Source organism: Typopeltis vanoorti, chromosome 3 (assembly GCF_054136105.1).
Source record: "Typopeltis vanoorti isolate ZY-2024b chromosome 3, IOZ_Tvanoo_1.0, whole genome shotgun sequence".
NCBI lineage: Eukaryota > Metazoa > Arthropoda > Arachnida > Uropygi > Thelyphonidae > Typopeltis > Typopeltis vanoorti.
In genome coordinates this window covers 137674124-137700084 of record NC_143551.1, presented here as the reverse complement: position 1 = coordinate 137700084, position 25961 = coordinate 137674124, and the positions used below count along the sequence as shown (strand labels likewise).

Below are 25961 nucleotides of genomic sequence, written 5' to 3'. Positions count from 1 at the left end.
AGTATGATTCTTCTTTTCTAGTACGATGTTCTAATCTTCTAGGTTACTTTACTACATGCTCCTGTATCAAAAGCAGTGTTTTCTTAAGCTGTTAGTTCCCTAAGATTTTATGTGTTTTCAAACATTTTTTTTTCTTTCTGTAATGATATGTGTATATTTAATTCTGCACTTTATATCTGAATGCTGTCTGCTTTGTCTTATTTGACTTATCTGCACCTTTTAGTTATATTTAACTCTTACTGTATGCTCTGGCTCTCTTACATTTGCGCACACTCTGTACTTCAATGAATTTATTTGATTTATGACTGTGCCAGACGAGGCTCAGACTTATTACTTAAAAATAAAATTAAAATCTTGCCCCTCAATTGTCAGATTTATGCAGGCTTGTAGTTTTCAAATTAATGCATTGACAAACCAGTCTCAGTGTATTATTCACAACTAATTTAATTGAATCAAGAAAACTATTTACACATTCCAGTTCACATGCAACGAAATTGCAGGTCTTAGGTAATTACAAGTAATTCTGTCTTAGTTCTCCTACAATTCTACCATATATTCTAAACATAACTTCTTGTATTCTTACCCATTAAACAGTGAACTTGTTAAGCGTATGCTCGATCAACAATAACTTACATTTACTACATTCAGCAATGCTCTTACTCTTAGAACATGTACTTCATTTACATTGATAATACTTATGCTAATACAATTGACTGTGGAGCAAAACACAAAATGTGATTTGTCCAGAAGTACTTGCATACCTTCTACACATAAGTGAGCTTTAGATCTCCCACGTATTTCTTTCATTCACTACATTTCTTACTTGATTCCTTTGTCTACTTGGTCTTTCTTTTTTCTGAACTGTATGCCTGCTTTTTGATTTCCCACCTTTTTTCTTTGTCTTCTGTCGTCAGTATCCTGTTACATTCAGATTTTGGTACTCAGCAACGTAGCGGCCTTGGCCTGTCAATGAATGCTTTTTTCTGATGAGCTTTCTGTGGCAACTTGCACTACCTTCCTGATTCAAGAAACTCCAGCGATGGACAGCTGATAGCATAGGGTGGCAGATCCAGAGAAAAAGGGACCAAATCCTAAAATGCCTCTCTTTCTTATTACTAACAGTTGACTTTCACATGGCAGTGAACCCAGGAAAGAGATGGCTGAAGACTCTAAGAATCTCCTTCAAGATTCAAGAGCTTATATATGCCCAAGACTCTGCATAGCACGTATGCACGCTGCCAAAATTTCCATATATGGAAATTCGCTAACATTGGAACAAGATAACATATTTTGTATAACACAGTTTCGTAATAAAAATTATTACATTTTTGGTAATTTGGTAATTTTTCAAACAACGACAATTCATTATGTATGATTTTCTTTAGACAAAATTTTGCAAAACAAACATGGTATATAGTTAATCATGTGAAATTTTACAATGCTATTTTTTTTTTCAAACTTGCAAGTTTTTTCTTTTCTTTATGATATTCATTTTTGTCCATATAAAAACTAAATTCTTGTCATTTTTGATTTCAAATCCCTTGGCTATATACTCTTGTATCCTGAACCAGTCTAAAGATATTATTTGCTCTTACTATAGCATACTTGAATGGTTAACAGAAATAATTTGTTATTGAGGATTTCCCACAGAATAACATTGTGCCGTTGGAGTTTTCACCAGGACTTTTGGGTCTCTTGTTATAATAATTAAAAGTTTTTCCACTTGGTTATACTATAAATTAAAGATGCCAAGAAATTATATTCTTGGTTTAATCCTTTATCCAAGCATAAGCAAACAGAATTTGTGTGTGAAGTAACTTTACGACTGGGCAACTCATATATAAAGGCTAATAACTTCACATCACTTGCCTTAATATTCCAAAATGCAAAGCACATATCTTTACGGACGTATAATGCTATGCATTATGAGAAGGGTCACTATCCAGATCAGTTTCGACCTTTATTGAGCTCTCATCAGTGGGAGCCAGACCCAGAAGTGATGCCAAGGTTGATGTAATGCAGAAGTCATATTTCCATATACAAGTAGCCAAAAGGTGTCACCCCTTATTACTAAATACTCTAGATTAGTGATAGTGTCATGAGTTGCTCAGTCATGAAGTTACTTCACACACAAACCTTGTTTGCTTACTCTTGGATAGAGGATTAAACCAAGAATATAATTTCTTCAGCAGTAACAGAATAAAACTATTCTTATTTTTGTATGTACATTCTCTCCATGTGAATCTATATTTCTATGATGAAACATCTTTCTTTACCCATTTCTTTATTCTTCTTATTTATTTATTTTTTTCCCGTTTTTTTTTAATGAATGAATGAATTAATATAAAATTGAATTTAACTCATTATTAAGACCATTTTTACAACAAAGAAAAAAAAAAGTTTACTTTTGCTTTGAGGCATTAAATCTCTTCCTGCGGCAAATTTCCTCCTGTGGATGATATTTCTGTGCATCTCCTGCATTCAAAATTTTCAGGTAAATTCAAGAGAGAGAGTAGTTTTTTTTCTTTCAATTTAAGTAGTATGGAAATTATTTGACAGAATCATTAAATAAATATGATGAAAAGGGCATTTTTCAGTATCATTCTTGTATAGTAACATTGTTCATTATCACAGCATTTCTACTCATCTGATTTGTTGTCATTTGTAATATATAACTTTACATGATTTTGATAGGTTGATTTGAATAAAAAAATGAGATGATATGATAAATTTAGTGAAGATCCTGTAAACCCATCAACACAATAACAAAATCACCTAGATAGCAGTTGTTATTTTACATCTTTTTGAATGATTTTGTGTAATTTTACTACAGAAAATAGCCAGAATTAAACCAAAATTGAGATGATGCAAATCTTATTAAAGATCTCAGATATGAAATATTAAAAATCTCTCATCACATTGAAGTTGTTATATATGTACAGATAGATGGACAAAGTGAATCTAATAGATGCTTATGCATTATTTCAGAAATGTATAAAAACTAGGTGATGTAGTGAAAGTACGTGGAAAGAATAACACATTCAAAGTAACTGAATAATTAGGTTTAATAGAATAATTAGTTTTGTTGGTATATTATTGACATTCAAGCGTATAAAACTGTATATATGTAATCTCAAATAACTACACAATGAAGACATAATACTAAAGAACATTTGAATATGTATTGCTCAATAGGTAAGCTGATTTCTAGCCAAATTGAGGTGAACTCGAGTGTTTTGAGAGGGTTCACCAAATCACAGCTTCTTCAAGTGCATTTAGAAGTCTCTCAGATTTAAAGTTTAATCTATGGATTGCTTGTTTTCTTTTATGGTATTTTATCTAATTTTAATCCTTCACAATAGCACATTTAGCAAGACTAGACTTCTCATGTACAAATTTTACTTTTAATAGCTGCTATGGTTTGTTCAAAATAAGGAATAGTATAATTGCAAGGGACCCTGTACACATGAATATAAAAGTAGATTGCGATGGCCTTTGATTATTAACTATAAAATAACTGGGTCTTGGTTTTTTGGTTGTGCCTTTGACATAGAGTAATTTAGTCATGCTCCTAGAATTAATGTCTACACAAGTTATTCTGTTAATTCTAATCCTCTTTTAATAGTTTATTTCTGAGTAGTTATGCAACATCTTATCCAATGGCTGCTGCATTTTCACCGGTCATTTTAGCATTTTAGAGAAACTATAAATTTTTAACTTTCCTCTTATCACTGCCAAGTAACTTGTCTTTACAGAAACCTAATTAATACTGTGATAGAATGGTTAATCTTCTCTGCTAGTCTGTCTGTCAGTTGCCTGTATTCTTCAGTCAGTTTGCTTTATAATATGAAAAACCCTTCTGGGAGGAAAATCCCTGCCACCTTGTGAGACTTAGCTGACTTTTGTCTGTTTCTTCAAAAGATTCTTTGCATCATAGATTGGATTTGAACCCAAGCTCTTTCCAACCAAAGGGCATCTTCTTTGCTGAATAAGGTGCTTTCTAGTTGTTAAATTTTTATGGCATTGAAACTGTAATGGAAGAGCAGCCTCTTGTGCTTTTAGAGCTAGTATAGCATGGTCAAACTGTGATTGTAGATCTGTTTTTTCCATTTAAAAAATGGAATGTATGCAATGACTGTAAAGTTCTTTTATATCTGATAATAAGATGTGCTCAATTAATTATGCCTTTACACCAACACTTTTCTACATAGCATCAAGACATTCAGATTAGGCTATGGTGACCACATATTCACACACCACTAAAACCTGTAGTCTGACAGAAATGTGAAAGCACAATTCCAGGTTTTATATATAGGAGAACCCACCCATGAGAGGAGGCAGATGGGTTCTCCAAACAATAGCATATTTACTTGAAATTTTATCTGCTATTATTAACAACAGTAAAATAATGATTCCATAAAATCATTAATAGCCAGAGCACACAGATTTTATTCCCCTGAAGAATGTTTAAACCGAGAATTGGAAATCGTCAAAAATACAGCCATACTAAATGGATACAATCCAAAGACAACTCAGAAAATCATCAGCCACTTCCCTATGCATCAACCTAGATCAGAACAAGCCCATAGAACTTCCATACCATATGTCAAAGGCATCTCCAAACGTCTGTCATAAATTATGAACAAATACAAACTTGCTGCTACCTACAAACCAATCAGCCAGATCTACAATTTGCTACTTTCTCCTGAAGACAAACTCTCTCACTTTTTATGCTACCTGGCGTTTACGAAGTTCATATTCCTGTAAGATGTCTTACTATGGACATACAGGAAAATCTATTAGTAAATGCATCTCTGAACATGAAGACCATATCCATCTCATCAAACCGCACAACATGAAGTTGTAAACCCAAACCATAGGATCAAATGGAAAAACACCAAACTTCTACATAGATCCTTATATAAACATGGGCGTTTATATAAAGAAAGTATGTCACAGATCCAATTTAAACCATAATGACATTCTTACTATTCCTAAAGTCTGGGAAATTGTCATCCTCAATTGCATAAAATAAATTTATGTATGTTATTTTATTTTAATTTAATTCTATAACATGCTACTGCATGCATAGTGGGATTCCATTGTAAGCATGTGCTCTAACTCTATGTAATAAGTAAATATTTCATCCTAAGTATCTTCTTCATCAGTATTGTTTAAAATATATACAGTTATTTCAAACAATACTAGGAATACTGATGTCCTAAGATACTTAAGCCTCAACACACACATCCTAAGATACTTAGGACGAAATATTTACTTATTAAAGAATTTTATTACTGTTGTTTACTTGTGTATGTTTAGTTATGAATCCTCTACAGGTTTCACTATATAATAGAATAATTGCTTCTTTAACTTCCTGAGTCACCATGGAGTTTTGATTTTTCTATCTTTGTAGACACCATCATCACATGCTGCTCTGGCTGAATGCTTGTTTTCTTCAAATTTTACCACATTCTCAATGGCTTAGTTCTTGTTTCTAAATTTCTTTTCAGTCACTTTTTCCCAACATATTTTCATATTTGAGTCTATGTATCTCTAAAAGCTACTTGACTTTCATTCATAATATATTTCTGTTTAATATGATACTCATTTTTATGTTGCTCAAAATTGAATGTTGATCACTTTTGTTACGTCATGGTTTTTCTTTAAATCTATGTTATTGTTATCCCTTCTTGTGCCAACTAAGAATGAGATTTCCAGTCTATCTCTCTGGGGCCGTCTCCTTTTCGGATTCTGACAAATTTGTTTATTCCAGCTGTGCCAGTCAGAGTCCTAGGACAGAAGAATTCTTGCTCAGAGAAACATTGGGAAATGAGGATTTCCTTAAACCTTTGGTAATTCAAAGTTTCTTTCAGGATTGGCGAGGAGTAAAAGAAACTTTTTGCTTTTCCAACTAGCTTACTGCTAGGCAATAAGGAATAAGTTGTCTGGAAGTCACTCCATTGCCTAATCTTTCTGAGCTCTTCTATATATTCAAAAACTGTTCTTACTTCATCAGCGTCCTCTCCGGAAAACTGAGGAAGAATCTGCTGGGGGGTTTATAATCCTAAAGAATTCCGAGTCGTTTAGCGAGCTCGATGGAAGAGACATACTTGTACTTTAGCTCACACTGATGTACAAAGGTTATTTTTCAAATTTCTTTTCTAAAATCTCCTAATTACTGTGCATGAGACCAAGGCCAACTCACTGTGCTTGATTCAGTATTCTCAATTAATGGAACAAACACATCCTGTCGGCTGCGCCATTGTTACTTGTGATTTTTCTTTAAATCTGTTATTATTATCCCCTCTTGTGCCAACTAAGAATGAGATCTCCAGTCTATCTCTCTGGGGCCATCTCCTTTTCGAATTCTGACAAATTTGTTTATTCCAGCTGTGCGAGTCAGAGTCCTAGGACAGAAGAATTCTTGCTCAGAGAAACTTTCCCAGAGTTCTAACAGCTACCTAAACTCGTTAAATATATATAATGTTTATTAAAGATATAATGAGTTTACAATTAGGTTTAAACATATCACAAAAGTTTATCACAATACCTATACTAAAATCAACTGACAATCATAAATGAACCCTCTAGTTAATGAACATATAACTCATCCTCTGGTCAATTAAAACACACTTAGCATGGGAAAATACAAATTTACAATTTTAACTTCAAATGCTAACAAAGACCCCACCACATTAGTTAGGTCTCACACAAGAACTTAAGTCCTCCGATTACCAGTCCAATGGAGCTAATAAGTTAAAATGCATATAAGTCATTCAAAAAGTTCTCTAGGCAATTGTCTATTTTTCTTCCAACTAGAAATTGGTTCACCTTTTCCTCTAATACTAATTATTAATAAAAATAAGAGAATTCTGTACATTACCACCGCCGCATGAGGTTACCATGTTCCATTTATCTGTCCTTTACTGTTAGACACTTTACTGCTGCAGTGGGTTGCGTCCACGTGGAGGTCGCTTTGTTTGTCCTGTACAACCATTTTCTACACTCTGCTGAGCAAACACTCGTCTCGCTGGTCACTCGTCAGACTGCCCATCTCTCTGGAGGAACCTTCCATTGTCTCATTCTGGTAGCACTTCTACCAATGGCCTGAGTCGGTGGACGCCGTCATCTCGCATACAGCTCGCCCAATACTCACCAGTCAGCAATGGGGAGAAACTTGCCATCCGAAGTCGTAGAATTCCCTTCCGCTGGTCAGCATTGTGGGTCCGAAAAGGAAACAGGAACAGAAAAAAAAAAACAGCTGAAACTCGCGCGAACCTGCATTTATTATCTCTTGTTGCGCCCTCTATTTTGTTGCAGAAGTTTTCTCACGGCACCTTCCTATTGGTCCTTATGTTGTTTAGTCACAACTCTTCTCCTCAAGAGCGCTCTTTTTGGGGAACGTGAGTTCAATTCGCTTTCTACGATTGCCTTCGCTTCAAGCATTACGCTTATCGTGGGTAACTCACATGCAACCTTTGGACTTTTGTTTGCATCGACATACATTTTGCATAGAGTATTTCTTCTTACTAGTGTTTTCAAACAACAATAATTCTCTCGAGATAGACAAATTCCTCCTTTTTTTTTTTTGTACTTAATTTTAAGGTAATTTAATTATGTTCTCTATTAACAATTTGTTTCTTTACTAACAGTACAAGTATTTCTTGGTTATTATTGTATTCTTGTTAAATCTTGAATGAATGATCCTTTTGATGAAAAGATTCTCATTCAAGATCTAACACTTTCTATTTCAAATCCCTTATATACCCTTGCATTCTGAAACATTCGAAATTTATTCCTGTCAGCAATAACATTTATTTATTAGTGTTATAACTCTCACTATAACAAATGCACAGGGACCATTGGAATATTTAGTTACAGTGGATACTTTACTATAGTGGCTTTCTTTTAGCATACCGTTGCACTTTGGTTAGGACTTTGCAGTAGTTTGCTGTATTTGCTATAGTGGAAGTGTTGACTATATCATATAGGCTGCTCCATGGAGTCCAAGAACTTATTTTGGGGCATCCACATTATTATTCACACAATACCTATATATTTTCTGAACTCATGCCTTTGCTAACTACATATAACCAATCTATAGATCCTAGTAAGTAACTTGTATGTTTTTATTATATCCCCTCTTTTCTGCCACCTCTCAACTAACCCAGAAACCTTCTATGAGGATAAACCTCCAGTTTCTCTTCATATGTAGCACTGTATAATCAGTCACTTGACTCTGGATCTTTTCTATTTTCACATCACTTAGCTGCAATAAGATCTGTTCACTGTTGCCATCCAGATGTGATCATATTAAGATTTATGAAGAGGGATGACAATTATTCCAGCTTGTCAGTGTTTCTTAACATTTAAGTGATTCTTTGAGCTGTTTTTGCAGTAATCCCCTGAATATCATATCATATATCTGGTTGCTTAGCTTCAATTTTTTGTCCATTTCCATTTGTGTAATACACAGTTTGTAGTTTTTTCATCCTAAACTAAAAATAACCTTGCACTTTACCACATTAAAGTTGCAGTCATTATCTTTTGCTTGTACTGTCAGTCTGTTTAAATTATCCAGCATGATCTATATATCCTTGCCTTTCTTAATTTAGCATCATTGACAAAACAAATGGATATTTATCTTCAAATCATTCCCAGTATTATTAATGTAGACGCTGAGCAGCAGCAATCCTGGAATTAGTGTGTCAGGACTCTAAATCAAAGAGAAGGCAAGTGTGACTTGCCTTCTCTTTGATTTAGTTTAGTTGGTTTGTTGTCCAAGTAGTCAATGAGCATGCTAGCTCTTTTATCTGACCAACAAACTGTGGATTAGAATCCTTCCCTGGACATGTTTGTGAATGTCTTTAGGTGGGAGATGAATTCCATCACCCTTTTTATGAATAGGAGTCGCAATAATTAAATAAAAAAAAATTCACTGTATACTACTTTCAGATGTGTCTCTCAGTCACACTCTTATCCAGGTCACCAGCTTCATGACCATCTCCGTTACTCTAACTTATATAATAGGGTTCTTCTGTAAAATATCCTGTCAAATGCCTTTGCAAAATCCAATAGTATTGTTGTATAACCATTTCCCTTATCCAACTACACGTTTGGTGTATTGTAAAATGCGAGTAAATTAGTAACACAAGACTGCCATCTCACAATGATGTGTTCTCTTGGAGTGTTATGTTTCTATCCATTCATTCATTCTATCCTTGCTTTTTCCAGTACTCTCACCTCCACTATACTAACTGGTGTCATTCACAATGTCTGTCTTGAAGCCTCCTTTATGTAAAGGGATTCTTTTGACCTCTTTCCAATCCTCTAGAGCAAGGTTTCCCAAACTTTTTTTTCTGTGGCCTGGTTATTTTAATACTTCATCTTCGTGATCCAGTAAAATTTTTATGGTCAATAGGTAAAATAAAACAGATTTGAATATAAAGAAATTAAACTAAAGTAATTTATTAATGAGAAGTGTGATGCTGTTGTTTGTTAACTAGAAACTTCAGGTTTGGAGGAAAAGATGATAACTTTATTCTTAAATCCGGTTTCTCAATGTCAATACATCTGTGGGATTGGATGATATTCCAGCTCGTGTCATACATGAAGCGGCTAAAGAATTGTCAGTGCCCTTGACTATTTTGTTTAATTTGAGTCTCGGGTCTGGGTTAGTCCTGAGGGGGGTGGAAAGAGGGGAAAATAGTTCCACTGCATAAAGGAGGTTCCAAGACTGCTGTTGTAAATTACCTACCGATCAGCATACAGGAATCGTTGTCAAGATCTTGGAGAAAATAGTCGAGAGAAAAGGATTACTGTATGGGGTACAGCATGGTTTTTTGAAGGGTAGATCATGCCTCAGTAACTTGCTCACATTTTATAACACAGTGACGGCTGAACTGAATAAGGGTAATGGGTTTACAGTGATTCTACTGGACCTTGCTAAGGCCTTTGACAGGATACCACATGGAATTCTAATCAGTAAACTGCAGCATATGGAGATGGATATAGGGTTGGTGAGATGAATAGGAAGGTGGTTGATGGAGAGATATCAGAGAGTGGTTTATTCAGGAGTAGAGTCCAAAAGACAGCCTGTGACTAGTGGTGTGCCACAGGGTTCTGTTCTTGGACCACTACTTTTCAATTTGTTCATTAACGATATAGGAAAGGATCTGAGAGGAAGTTTTGATTTGTTTGCTGATGATGCAAAGTTGGGTTGAGCAATAGTGAGTGCACAGGATGTCAAAATTTTGCAAGATGATTCGGATAGTTTGGGGGACTGGGCTAAGGAGAATGGACGTCAATTTAATGTGGCAAAGTGTAAGGTTATGCATTTTGGGGTGAAAAGATTAGCAGCAGTATATCACATTGGTGGAACCGTACTCCAGGAGATTGACGAGGCCAGGGATTTGGGAGTGTTGGTGGATAGGGAGTTGAATTATAGGGGACACATCGCAAAAGTGGCCAAATCAGCTCATCAAATCACTTGGTTGCTGAAAAATACTTTAACAAGCAGAGACAAACAGGTTATTGTTCCTCTGTATCAAGCCGTGATAAGAACCCATCTAGACTACTATGCCTAAATTTGGGTGCCAGGGTTTCTTCTTGATGGAGAGGATCCAGAGATGAGTGACCAAGATGATAGCAGGTCTATGGAATGAACCGTATGAGAACAGGCTGAAGATTTGTGGGTTGCGGAAATTGGTTGATAGGTGGAAAAGGGGAGATATGATTGAGACATTCAAATTACTGAAGGGTTTCTATAAGATTAATTCAGAAGATATTTTTGAGAATAGGACTGGTGGTTGTGGGAAGGCTAGGGGCCATACATGGAAGCTGGGCAAGGGTGTTAGAGTTAGGTTTTTTACTTGGAGAGTGGTGAATGAGTGGAATAAGCTGCAGAGTCTGTTGTGGGTGCCATGACTGTGAATGAGTTCAAGGCGAGGTAGGATAGATACTGTGTGAATGTCAATAGTTGTTCTTGACATGATGTTAGGGTCTCCCTCGATGAGTCTGTCGACTTCTTGGAGTTGCCTGTAATAATAATAATAATATTTATTTTTTAGAAAAACCAGTGTTGAAAAGCCTGTTTCACACTTATAGGTTGTGACAAAACGGATTAGAAATTTTATCGCTTTTTCTGCTAAAACTGGCTACTCCTATAATAATAATAATTACGGTTGTTCAGCTGAACCCACCAGGCAAGGTACACGTAATCAGTAAATACAAAAAAATATGCATTCTCTCTCTCTCTCTCTCTCTCTCTCGATGCTTAACTCAAACTTAACAAGCAGAGTGAGTATGTGGTGGGTGAGTAAAACAAATGCCAGACTGCCAAACGATTCAGCTGGTGGTGCAGTTGCCGCCGCGCAGCCTCTCTATTAGTTGAACTACTTTATCATGGACAAAGAGACTGTGAAATGCCGACACAGACGGAGCTTGTGTTTCATCTCTATTAATTAAATTATTTATTCATTAGTCCAAATTAAACACTATTTACTTGTATTTTGGAGTTTCGTGAAAAAAAGAAAACCCAAAAACGAAATGCCTAGGTTTTCAAGAAATTTTTAGGCGACCCGGCATTTAGCTTTCATGACCCGGTGCTGGATCATGACTCACCATTTGGGAAACGCTGTTCTAGAGCCCTGCCAGTGCAGACTTAAATAGCTTGGGTAACTTAGGAACTACCATTTCTCTCGCATGCTTTCATATCACACTAAGTGATATCTCATCCAATTATCTGGTTATATTCTATATTGAAAACTCTTAGCGTTAGTTATTGCATTATCTTCACCTGGATAATATACCCCTGCAAAGAGATCACTCTATATTTCAATTTTTCTATATTTCAATATTCTTTTGTGATCTTCCTGCTATTTTTATCCATTAAAGATATCCATCTACAATCATTCTTTGTTACGCACTATATGGTGATTTCTTTTGGCCAGCTTGGTTTATTTCCTCTCACAATCTGAATTTTGTCTTCCTTACCATGTGATCATAGTTCTTGCCTGTTTTCAGGCAAGAACTATTGTGCATTTTAGGTACATTTTTATGTTTGGACATTGTGTTGAGCTACTTTTTAATTGATCCATCCTGAATGGAAATCTTTCAGGATACCAAGTTTTCAGAATATTCGTTATTAGCTTTTCCTTTTTCTGCAATGTTTCCCAAATATTTCTATTTCACTGAGATTCATTTCATTCTACTCTTTATAAACTGTCTTTTTCTTTGTCAGCTGCCCTCTCTAGTGATTTGAAATATTCCACCGCTTTTTTCCAATTGGAACCAAGGTAAGAAGCATTTTCTGACTATACGCAGAAATAAAATGTCTCTTGTTGAAATACCCATTTTAAAATTTGCTCATATCACTCCAGTTGAAATTGTCTGTCATTGAAGAAGTTTGTATTTAGTATTGATTATTACAGTAACATTCTCCTTCTTCTGATTACTGTCTTGTCTGAATGTAACAGCCAATAATAGTAGCAATATCTCATCTATTTTTGTCTTCTTTATCTTAGTGGCACTAGTTATGTTGACATCAAATTTCTCTGTATTTATTTATTTATATGGCGTATGGCATAAAAAAGACACGACATCAAAATATATAAATACGTATTTGTCCATTCAATAAAAATGACAAGTAATGTACATATACAAAGAGTCACTAAAATTTTAAGTCTAGTTCATCTAGCCATTCAAGAGCTGAAGGATCTGCCTCAAAAAAAAGTCTCTCACCAGGGTAGGCTCTTATGCTGCAGTCCTCCACAATGTGCCGGATGGTTTGGTTTATGGCCCCACACTCACACTGGGGATGTAGGTGATCTTCCCCACTTGTGTAAGCTGTCTGCGCAGATACCATGTCCTGTGTGTATCCTATTTAAGCTTTTCCATAGATGATGTGAAAGCTCAGTCCCATTCGATTTTGGTTGGGAAGGATCTACCTTGTTTAAGTTTGGTGGCAATTTTTCTTTCCAAGTTTCTAGCCATTCCGAATTATGGAGGTCGTCAGGATTTAAAGCGATTTATACTTATATGTGATTTTTACTTATATTATATACTCTATTAGCTGCATGTCTTTTCCATTGAATGCTTTTTACATGGATATGTCTAACTTCAGCTCTGAGTTGGAAGTGCTTCAGTAATTTTTCATGGTTTCACTGTTTTCCCTGGTTCCCTTTCTGAAGATCAGAAGCCTTAATTGGGCAGTCATGACATTTAATTATGTCTGTGCCGTTATGTTTGGCGTGAGTTAATACAATATGGAAGACAGTTTAGTCATCTACCTCCCAAATTGCTAGATCATCCTCATTCTTTCATTATCCAGTTTGATAACTAGTAAAGGCACTCACAGAAAGCTGAGGATTTGGTATTGTGTTTAGAACCCTTAGTTGGTTCTCTGCATTCTTTGGAGGCAATGTGAAGGTCTCTTTTTTCTCGTCGCATATATTTTATGTTTCAGCACCCTCACCAGGAACAGACTACATTATATTGGCTGAGTGTTGTATAATGATTCCTGATAGATGGCAGCACATGTGAAGAGAGACATGCACAGGTTTCACTTGTTCCAAGGAAATGGTTGAGGAGGGGGGAGGGAGAATGAACTTTTTATTAGTGATGTGTCCATCAGTAAATCCATACAGATGTTCTACAGAATTTTGTTTGTATAAATTAGTGTAAACATAAATATTCCATTTTAAATTGCTGATTTCAATTATTAGTGCATTTATATTGTGAGAACTGCATGATTGCTTGCTCGTTTTCATATGTATATATATAGTTGTGCATTGTATATTTATAATTAGTCGTGTAGCTAATATATATTGTGTTTATGTGTGGCGCTAACATTTTATGAAGTGAATATAGAAGATTTGCTTGTTGGTCTGTCCAAAATAAGTGTCATATTTTGTGTATGTTTAAAATATATAAGTTGAAAAGACCTACTTAGTTGACTGAAAATGTGAGTTTTTACTGCTTTCAAGCAAAAGTGGCATGCAGTTGGCATGGTTGCAGTTTTCCTCATTTCATGATTGAAGCAGAACCAGAAGCATTTTGCGCACTGGAGCATGCTTGTGTGTAAAGAACACGGTAACAAAGTAAACAGCTGGATCAAGCTATGTTAGTAAGAGAGAGAGAGAGAGAGAGAGATACACAGATAAGTGATATGGAAGAGTTTTTGGAACAAGTGAGAATAAAGTTCCATGAGTAGTGGTCCAGAAAGAAAGATGTTTTAAAAGTTATTTGTTATGTTATAAAAGTAACCGGAATAACAGTTGTGGAAGAAATTTACAGAAACTTTGGAATGTGATAAATGAAGTTTCTCATGTAGGAAGAGAAATGTTTATCATATATTAAAGGTTCCATTAGCAGAATAACGATTTAATGGCTGTTTCGGGAAATAGATACAGCTAGTTAATTTTTAAGTGTTCAGTCATTTTTTTGTTCAGATGTTCATACAGATGTTAGCTTGTAGATTTTGATTTACAATATAAATATTTTTACAACGTACAGTAATCCCTCGATTAGTGCGACATTTTTTTTTCAATACCCAAATTCGATTAGTGCACCTATATACATCTTAAAAATAAATGTTACAGATTTAAAAAATTTTCTATCTATACATTTTTATGGCTAACTGTTTTAAAAAATCACTCGCCAGAATGAAATAATTTAGTTACCGACTTAAAACATTTTACAAATTTATTTTTAATGGCATACTACACTACTTCCATGTACACTATGTATACTATGTTCCAAAGTTTTACTGCCAAAATTTATGTCGTCTGCTATAGTACGCCTACAGATTCGAGACCCTTAGACATTTCTGCGCATGTCACAAAAAGGAGAATCCATTCCGATAATAGGGTAATCAATCCGTCTTCTGGTATGAGTTGTTTATTATTACACATCAGAAAATTAGGGGTGCTTAAGGGTCAAAGCTGTATAACTGAGAGGAGACCTCCACATAGCCTTTAAAGGAATGCGGAGAACCGACCAGGGCTTCTGACCTAATGTCCAATCCTCACCTTCTCGTGGTGCACCCTGTTGGGTATCTACTTTGATACTGAACGAACGAGGATGGGCTGGCAATTTGGGATTTAGCCGACCAAATTGTATTCTTATTGGTTAAACCAAAATAAAAAATGATGGTACAACATGACAAAATTTCATGCCGGCTGGGGCGTCGCCCGGTTAAACAAGGCCCCCGTTGTTTTCGCCAGGGAACCAGGGCGAACAGCGAAAAGTCAGCTACTGGAACAAATCTGAAAACAAACCCCAACTCAACATCACCAGAGTTAAAGATCGGTACTATCAACGTAAGAAGCCTGAATGGCAAAGAAATGGAGCTAGCTGAGGAATTAGATAAGTACCAGATCGACATAATAGGGGTGACTGAAACAAAAAAGACCAAAACTGGTGAGATCTTTCTGAGCAATAAATACAAAATGTTATATTCAGGCAATGACAATCAAGGAAAAGAAGGAGTAGCCATAGTATTCAACACAAAATACGAGGCTAATCTTCTTGAATGGCAGGCAGTCTCAAGTAGAGTAATGTGGGCAAATATGAGAATGGGGAACTGGACAATGAGACTTATTTGTGATTATGGTCCCACAGAAGGTTCTACTAAGGTAGAAGTGGAGGAATTTTTTGAGGCTTTAGAAAAAGCAACTGACACAATGAAAAAGGAAAAGTTGGTCCTTGTTGGGGATCTAAATAGTAGAGTAGGAAATGATTGTGAGACATACAAAAATATTTTGGGAAAATTTGGAGAAAAGAGCAAAGCTAATAATAATGGCAAATATCTGTTGGATTTCTGCTCAGGACATGGACTGGTTATTACTAACACCATGTTCCAACATAAAAATGTGCACAAATTCACATGGAGAGAAGAGGCTAGGAATAAGAAAAGTCTCATTGACTATGTTATTGTTGATAGTGATGTTTTCTCCCTGGTGCAGGACACCAGAGTGTACAGAGGATTTGAAATTGGAAGTGATCACTATTTAGTCTTGAGCAGGATAAAATTGAATTTCATATTGAAAAGAATAACATGTAAGAAAGTTTTAAATCGAATAAAAGTTGAGCAGCTCTCAGATGTGAACTGTAGACTAAAATACAGAAATATTATTGAAAAGAAAATGAAAGAGTTTGAGAACAGGAATCAAACCTTGGGGATTCAGTGGCAAACTCTGAAGGAAACATTGATTGATTCTGCCAGAGAGGCATGTGGTGAGGTTGTGTGCAAGGATAAAAAAATCAGAACTCCCTGGTGGACACAGGAAGTTAAAGAGGCAGTGAAGGAAAAGAAGAAAGCATATCAAAAGTTCCTGGCAAATAAGTCAGCTTTTACTCTTACAGAATACAGAGACAAATGTAAGAGAGCTAAACAGTGTGTAAAACTAGCTAAACAAAAGTCATGGGAGGACTTTGGCAAGAATATAGAAAATAAATATCAAGAAGGTGGCAAAATATTCTGGAGGTTGTTGAAGAAGCTTAGGAATGGAGGAAAGAGTGCTGTAAAAGGAATTAGAGATGATAAATGTGAAATGAAAACAGGAGAAAAAGATATCCTTGAAGTATGGAGTAATTACTTTGAAAAACTGCTAAATGAAACAAGCAGTGATGACAGCACAGTGATAAAAAACACTGACCAGGCATGCAGTCAGGAATACATATCCATACTTGAAGTAGAAAAAGCCATCAAAGGTTTGAAATGTGGAAAGGCAGCAGGAGTAGATGATATTCGACCAGAAATGCTGAAGTATGGTGGTATGAGAGTCTTACAGTGGCTGCACTGCATAGTTCAGAAAGCCTGGACAGAGGGACGAATTCCCGATGATTGGAGTAGAGCTCTCATAGTACCCATATATAAAAAGGGAAATAAAACTGAATGTGAGAATTACAGAGGTATTTCCCTACTGAGTGTTCCTGGCAAGATCTATGCAAGTATACTTGAGAAACGGTTGAGAGGAATTGTGGAAGAAAAGCTTGGTGAAGAACAAGCTGGATTCAGGCCAAATAGAGGCTGTCAGGATCAGATCTTCACTTTACGACAAATAGTCGAGAAAGCATGGGAATATAACAAAGATCTGTATTTAAGTTTTGTCAATTTGGAAAAGGCATATGACAAGGTGCCAAGAGAGAAGCTATTCAATACACTGCAGTTATATGGTGTCAATGGGGCATTATATCAAGCAATACTTAGTCTTTATTTGAGTTGTGAGTCAGCAGTTAGAATTGAAGGAAGTACAGGAAGATGGTTTAATGTTAAATCTGGTGTGAGACAAGGATGTACGTTATCCCCTCTTATATTCATTATATATATGGATCACATTATGAAGGAATGTGGCATTAAACCTGATATCAAAATTGGAGATGTTAATGTCAGCTCTTTGCTTTATGCGGATGATGTTATACTTCTAAATAAATCCGCTACAAGTCTGCAAGATTCTCTGACTAAATTGAATAGCTGTTGTAATAGATATGGTATGAAGGTCAGCAATAAAAAGACAAAGACAATGAAAATAGGCAGAATCATTGAAAATGTCAACTGTGTTGTGAATGGAGAACCGGTGGAACAAGTAAAACATTTCAGCTACTTAGGCACAATTTTTACTGAAGATGGTAAACTAAATATAGAAATAGACAACAGAATCAGCAAAGCTGGTATGGTGGGAAGTCAATTGAATAAATTCATATGGAATAAGAAAGAAATTAGTCGGAACACTAAATTAGCTGTATACAAGACTGTGTTCAAACCAATTTTAACTTATGGATCTGAAAGCTGGGTCAGAAGTAAAACACTTGACCAAAGACTAGAGACCGCAGATATGAGAGTCCTGAGAAAGATTAGAGGCGTGAACAGATGGCATCAATGGCAATATCATATTAAAAATGAGGATATTAGGAAAGAACTTGACATTGTCAGCATCCAGGAATGCGTTAGCAGAGCTAATCTCAGATGGTATGGTCACTTAAATAGAATGGGAGAGGAAAGATTAGCAAAACAAGTGTTCTCTGCCAGGTTGGCAGGAAAACGACCCAGAGGAAGACCAAGATATAGGTGGATTGATACGGTACAAAGTGCATTAGACGATAGAAATATAAGATCTGATAATGTTGGAGTCTTGACAAGTATCAGACTGATTTGGAGGAAAATTGTGGATAGGAAGTTAGTAATGATGTAATTTTTTCATGTAGTACTGTCATATCCTGTACACCCCTTGAGGGTACATGGCAGGAATTTGATGATGATGATGATGATCAGAAAATTAAATTTAACCACTGATAGTCAGCCAAAAAAGATTTCACAGAAACAATTCGAAAATATTTTTCACACAATCGAAGTTTTTAAGCAGCAATGCTTAGAGGCTGACGCTGATGAAGAGAGAAGCAGTAAAATTTGCAGAAGAGTAGAAGAGGCAATAAGGCCATACAGTAAGTTGTATGAAAAAAAAGAAACAGAATGCCCGCTGAACTACGTTAGCTCAATTCTTTGTTAGAATAATAAATTTATATTCTGAATATTTTTTATTGTCTTTCAGCTTCATGGTTTTTCTTTAACTAGACCCTGAGACATACCCTAATTCTTTTATAAAAAAAATTAAGGGTCCAAAAAGAAATCTGAGGAACGAATTATACATTTTCCCATAGGTTATTATATTCGATTAGTGCGTTTTCGATTAATGCGCCTGTTTTGAAGAATGCATTAGGTGCACTAATCGAGGGATTACTCTGAGGAAACTGCAGCTTTTGATATAACAAAACATATATAAAATTATATGATATCAACCTGCAACATTTTGCATATAATTGTAGTTCACAAAAATATCATTGGAAATATTGAGCCTGGTTTCTTTTTTCTACAATAATGGATGAAATAGCTTTTTTTTTTTTTTTTTTTTTTTCCCTTCATATTTCTAAAGATCTTGCTTTATCCTGTGAAAGCACCTACCACAGTTGCACCATATTTTTTATAATGCTTGTTTTGCTTTAAAATGAAATGAGATAATATTTTGCTAAGAACTATTAGTTGTGTAAAAGAATTTTGAAGTTTTGTCGTTTGATGATGGCTATTATTTCATTGGAAATGTTTTTCCATGTAAGGAATTTCAAGCATGTGTTTTCAAACATGCTTGAAATTCCCATACATCATTTTCCTTATATATTACTCTGGGGGTGGGAGGGCATTTATACAGAATATTATAGCAACCCAACACAAGGGCTCATTAATAGTTTTCTACAGTTTTCTTCCAAATTGATCTGTCAGTAGTATGATTCTTCTTTCCTCTTGTAAATTAAAGATGCCAAGAAATTATATTCTTGATGTAATCCTTTATCAAGGTATGCAAACAAAGTTTGCATGTGAAGTATCTTCATGACTGGGCTACTTGTATATACAGGCTAATGACCACATCAGTTGCCTTAGTATCCCATAGTGCAAAGCACTCCCCCTCATCCACTTGGTCCATCTTTGGCCTTTAGCAAACTTTTAGAGGATTCAATTTTTTGGGCATGCGGGTTTAATTTCAGATGAGAAGTGATCAGGGCCTTGTCGTTTATATCCAAAATGGAAAAAAGATTTATTGGTGAAAACTGATAATAATTCTTCACAGATGTTAAAATTGTGTTCAGAAACACACACACACACACACACATATATATATATATATATATATATATATATATATATATATATCAGTGGGTTGAATCAGATTGTGTAGCTACAAGCAATAATTTTTGTGTTGAAGATGGAAGACTGAGGAAGGAGGTGGAGATTGAAAAGGAGCAATTTGGCTTCATGCCTGGTCGATAGACGAAAAATGCTATCTTTGGGTTACGACAGGATGGAAAAGTTTTGAGAGAAGCCACGGGAGCTACATCTGGTATTTATTGATCTGGAAAAAGCGTATGATAGAGTGCCAAGGCAAGAAGTCTGAGGGAGAAGAAGGTATGTCAGGTTGGTGCAGGAGATGTACAGAAATGTGAAGACAAGAGTTCGAACCTGCCTGGGAGAGACAAATTTTTCCAGTGGCAGTTGGCTTGCATTAAGGGTCAGCATTAAGTCCGTTCTTGTTTAATATTGTGATGGGGATGGTGACAGAGGAGGCAAGAGAACACGTGCCTTGGACTATATTGTATGCAGATGACATCGTGCTGTGTGCAGAATCAAGAGAAGAAGTGGCAGCTAAACTGGAAAGTTGGAGGAAAGTACTGGAAGAGAGAGAGGTATGAGACTGAGCAGAAGTAAGACAGAGTATATGTTTTGCAAAGTGGATGGCAGCCAGGACACATCTGAAGCCGGAAGGAAATGTTATCAGGAAGGTCAGTGACTTTAGATACTTAGGTTCAACAATGAAAGAGGATGGTGAGGCTGAGAAGGAAGTGGGATGCAGGATACAAGCAGGATGGAAGAACTGGAGAGAGAGAGAGAGAGAGATGGCTGGAGTGCTATGTGATAAGAGGGCGCCGATCAATATGAAAGGTAAAATCTACAGGACAGTAGTGAGACCAGCTATGACGTATGCTATGAAAACTGTGGCCCTGAGGAAAAATAACATCAGCAGGATGGAGGTAGTGGAGATGAGAATGCTTAGGTGGATGAACAGTGTGACCAGAAAGGATCGTCTGAGAAATGACTATGTAAAGGGAACGGTGAAAGTTACAAACTGTGTGCAAAGATACAGGAGGCAAGGTTGAGATGGTTTGGTCATGTGATGAGGAGGGAGGAAGAGTATGTGGGAAGAAAGGTCATGCAGATGGATGTGCAGAAGAGGAGGACTTGAGGATGAAGAACTTGGATGTGGCTACAGCCCAAGACAGGAGGTTGTGGAGGAGACTCACCACAAACAGCGATCCTACTTAAGTGGGAAAAGCTGCAGAAGAAGAAGTTCTCCAACAAATCACAACCCGTAATGATTCAACAACTAGGCTCATTAGGAAGAAAAAATGTTCCTAATGAGCCTAAAACACACACTCCTGGTGCCCTTGCTATTTCAAATATGAAACACAAATTTAAAAAATGAAATGAAGATGATCATTTGATATGCTATCTCTGGTTTTAGATTGCGTCATACAAGAAAATGTTGACTCACAAATCTTTGTCAGTAATATGCCAGAAGTGTAAACTAAATGCAAGAACTAAATGGTGTTGTACCACCTTACCCCAGTCCTGAAGATACTTTCAGGCGCAAACTTTGTTTGCTCACACTTGGATAAAAGATTAAACTAATTTTATTATTCAATAAACTTTCAAATGCAAGAACATATTCAGTATGTTGCCCACAAATAATTCTTATATGAATGTTAACATGATAGCATACACCTAATATATTTGATAGTTTGATATTTTATTTTTTTAAAAGTTTTCCTGTATATCTCTTTGGTGTAATCATATGTCATCATCATTTTTGACCTTGCATTGGTCTCTTCAGCATCAGAACTAGTTAATTTGGGGGGGGGGGTAGAGATAGACTTTCACATCTGTAATCATTGTGAGTAACTGATGCAAGCTTTGCTCTGATGTACAATCTTTATTTTCTCAAGATGCACTTAGTGAGTCCACTTGGCTGCTGATATGAATGAGAATGGGTGGACAGTTCAGGGCTTATGATTAGCTGATGAAATCATATTCTGAATATGCCAAAATCATTGTGTTGCAAAATATCCAGCATGATATGATCTTGTAAGGTCCCTAATATGTTAATCAGAACACTTCTAACTAGCATTCAGATCTATCAGAAGAAAATTAAAACTTAGATATCTGCCTTCTTGCCACATAGTGATTCATTCTATTCCTTGCTTTCTAATCCATTACTTCATAACACTAGGACCCTGTAATATTTCCTCTGGGTTAGTGAACTTTTAGCTCTTCTTAATTTCATTACAACTGTCTCAAGTTCTGTAATGAAATGCATGAGTTAACTTATGCAAAGTTTCCAAAAATATGTGATTAATTCTGAAAATGAACAGAATGATATTATCATCATAATAATAACAACAGACAATAAAATTTACAGATAAATCAATATTTTGCATACTTTATTTTAGTAGCTTTAACAGTAAATAACTTTTTTGTAATTTGTTTTAGGATTTTTTAATGCAAGCCATCAAGAGTGTCCTGCTTTTTTAAGGCACAAAATGACATTAATATCCCCTCAGATACTTAAACAATATACTATTCCTTTCAATAAGGTAAGTCAAAGATTTATTTTAAAAATTTTAAATAAACTTTCAAAGATTTTACATAATCAAAATACTTAAATTTTAGTTTAACATTTAACATATCTCCACTTGTTATTTAATTATTGGTATTTTGTGTTTGTTTAGGGTGATTTGATCTTGGGGATCTGTCAGTTATGCAACTGTTACTCCCAAAATATTTATTTATTGGTATAGTATACTTTCTGGATTATATGTTTTATTTTATGGAGATTCACTCCAGCTGGGAAGACATTTCCACCTTCTCCCTCCCATTTTTTAATTTATTTTCCTCATATATGAGGCAGTAGCTTACATTTTTAAAAATTTTGAGGAATCAGAAGATTTATGAAGAAAGGATTAGTAGTACAGGTATAATGAAAAAAAAAAAAAGTGGTTGGAGTAAGTACATGTGTTGAGAGAAAAGGAGGAGTGGTTGGGTATTAGTTAACCAGATTGTCTTCTTCTGGACAGCATCAAGAATTTTATTTGGGATGATTTTGTTGTTTAATACAACATGTAAGAACAGTATTTTAATATTAGGTGGATTTATGATTTATATAAAGTTACAATTGTACATGTGGAAAGTAGTGCCTCGAGCAAGAAAAAGACACAAGAATTGGAACTTCCAATCTGTCTGTTTGGAAGAAGTGCCAGAGAGACTTTTTAAATGATTAATGAATTATTGTTTATGGTGGTGCAACTACACATCTTGCTTAGTACAGGAGACTTAAATTGGCTAAAATTATGATTTAACTCTGTATCAGGACTTTCACCTCTTTTTCTCCCATCTGACAAAAATGTTAGCAATGTGAAGATCTTGGCAGCTTTTCCACAGATAGTGTAGATACCTTATTTCTTTTTATGTCTTAGTTTATTATTATTATTTATTCCCTTATTTATGTAGAAATAAATAAAGGAATGATCATTGACAATCACAAAATGTAGTGTGTGTTTTTTTTAATTACTTTTTTTTATAGTGACACCATTCACAAAATTCTTTTGTAGATAGACATAATTTTGTACTTCAAATGGCTCTGTTGTAGCTAAACTAAATTCAAAATGACTTAATTTTGACAAATCCTGAATAGCAAATTTCATTAAATTCCAGCATGAAGAGTTGTGTGAGAGAGAAATTATTATTTTTCATCTTGCCAGTAAAAATGGTCCATTTTTGACAGGGATAAGAAATTATTCATCAACAATTCTTTCAATTTAAGACCACATGCAAAAAATATTCATGGGCTGGAAATATGGGACTGCAATTTATGCATCTGACTGATAAATATCAAACCAGCAACTTCTTATGATTTTTTACATACAAAAGTTTGATGTTGTTAGGAATAAAAAATTTTTATTGTTGATATTTGTGTGTTTATCATTTTCATGAGAACTATCATAGTGTGTGGAACTAACAAGTGCTTGAAATGTTATAAAGCCTCATCTTGGTTTTCAGTGTGTTTTTGCAGAATGCATTTAGATGCTAATAAGATTGATTTTGTCTGCTCATTCCAATCCGTACACAATTTTTTCCATGACTGACTGAATGGGCTTTATTGATATCTGCTATTTGGACTCATAAAATTTGTTGGACTATTCAATTTTGTTTCATTTGGGCCAATTGCAGAATCAAAGTTGTGTCTAAATTGTATATTGCAATAACTCTTTTCAAGTTGGATGGAATTTAATAAAATTGCAATTTAGGATGTTATATAAGACTTTGTTCATGAAATAAAATTTTGTTTCAATGTGATTTATATTGGCAGTAGGCTTCAAACAGATAATTAGTTCTGTACAGACTTCACAGAATTTAGTCATATTTGTTATTTTGGATCTGTATTAAAATTTGTCCAATAGTGTTAGTTTTTGCTTAGTTGCAATTATTTTTTAGTTTCAAAATTAGTCAAAACACAATTATATGTGTCAAGTACATTAGCCAAAAATGAGTTATAATTCTTCAGAATTAAACAAATTTGGCTGCCTTATTAGTTAAAACTGTAGATTCCTCTTTTTTACAGTTAGTCTGTTTGCTTTCCTGCTTGCATACCTGTGTGTGCACATGCTTAGTGTATTTCTTTATGCCTATGGAGATGCTTTGGTGACAAAGGCAAAATATTGGCCTAATAATTAAATAGCTAAATAAATTTAGTTACTTATAGCCCTAAATGTGTTTTCTATAAACATACGTAAGTGATAATTACCATCTTAGCATTCACACTAGATTTGACTTTGTTCTAGTAACATTTGTGTGTGATTTTAGCTAATACAGATTGGTTTTGTCAGCAAAGTCTGAAATTGTTAGGCAATTTTCATTCATTGAGCATCCAGGTGGCACCTAGTAACAGGGCATACAATTAGAAGTTGATAATTGATTAAGTCAGAAATCTCTGTCAGTTCTTCAGTTTAGTTTAATCGTTAAGCAAAGCAAACCACGAAATGATGTTGATGTATTATTTTTTTTTGTATTATTATAATTGGATTTTAATGCCAAATTAGGCGACATAAATTTTGTCTACAGTGCCTATACCATACCAAGAATGACTCTAGTTCAGTTGTAGTAATGAATGATCTCATCATACCAAAATGTTATTACAAAGTGTATACTTTCATAGCATTGCTTCACAGTGTAAGCACCACCATAATGACATAAAATGTGCATAAATAATTCATTAAATTATTGCTGGATTTCCAACAAGCATCCTCAAAGTATAAATTGCAGTTGTGAAACACCAAGCATTCAACAGATTGTTGCAGAAATTAGTTCCTGCTCATTGTGAATGAAATTTAATCCATTTAATACTGCATAAAGGTTATATATAGAGCATGGTCTGCCAGTCCTGACTTGCCATACTGATGATGGTGTATATGATTTTTATGTTCTTCAAAGCAGATGTTAACAGATCTAAAAGTTTGTCCAAAGTATGCTAAGCTGCAGGTATATGGAACTAATACACTGCAAGATGTGCAAGAGAATGATTCTATGTGAGTGTGCTTGTGTCTCTTTTTTAGGAAGCTCTGCTGGATGATGTTTGTGCATGTGTGTGGATTTTCTATAAATATTAGTAACAGTAATTTGCTTTTTTTTTTATGTTTATATTAAATATGAATTCTGCAGATGTTATTGCAGAATCCATAAACATAAAATAAATCATTTATGTGAATAAACATAAATCACATGATTATGTTTATTTACATAAATCATGTGAATTAGCTAAATGGAGACTGTTAATTAATAGTTGACAATTGTCATGTTAGTTGAATAGATTGCAACAATAGGCTGCCAGAAGACTGATATCCTTCAACAACTGTTTGAAATCTAACGAAAATTTCATTCGTCTGAAACTAAATATGTTTATGCACAGGCAAGTTTAGGTTAAATATGGGAAGAGATTGACAGTACCTATATAGTACTTACCAAAATTAAGTCAGCTGATCTTTAAATTGAGACCTGTGGTCTGTCCTCTACAACATATCTGAAACTGCAGCTAAAGAATTTGAAAAAGTCTTAAGTGTTGCACAGAAGCAACAAAATGATAAAATAAATGGAGCCATCCAGCAGCAGAAATCATTCTGGGCTGTAACTATACAATAATGCATAATAGTAATTTTTTTTGTCATAGCCACTTACAGAGGAAACAATTAGGGTCATAATTATGCCATCACTTCTAGACAAATAACTAGCATTGAGGGTGGGATTTATAATCTGCTTCTATAGTGGCTAATAATATTTGTTTGGATGGCCAGCATTCTGA

At 35.0% G+C, this 25961-nt stretch overlaps 1 protein-coding gene across 4 annotated transcripts in view; it reads left to right on the top strand.

Annotated features, from left to right (window-relative positions):
• Positions 1 to 25961, top strand: part of LOC150108594 (lysine-specific demethylase 4C-like) — a 366824-nt gene that overhangs the window by 97954 nt on the left and 242909 nt on the right. For all 4 annotated transcript variants that reach the window (XM_090390884.1, XM_090390883.1, XM_090390881.1 and 1 more), the window contains exon 6: positions 22100 to 22203. In XM_090390884.1, the coding sequence (XP_090247010.1) occupies positions 22100 to 22203 (104 nt within the window). The remainder of the gene's footprint in view (positions 1 to 22099; positions 22204 to 25961) is intronic.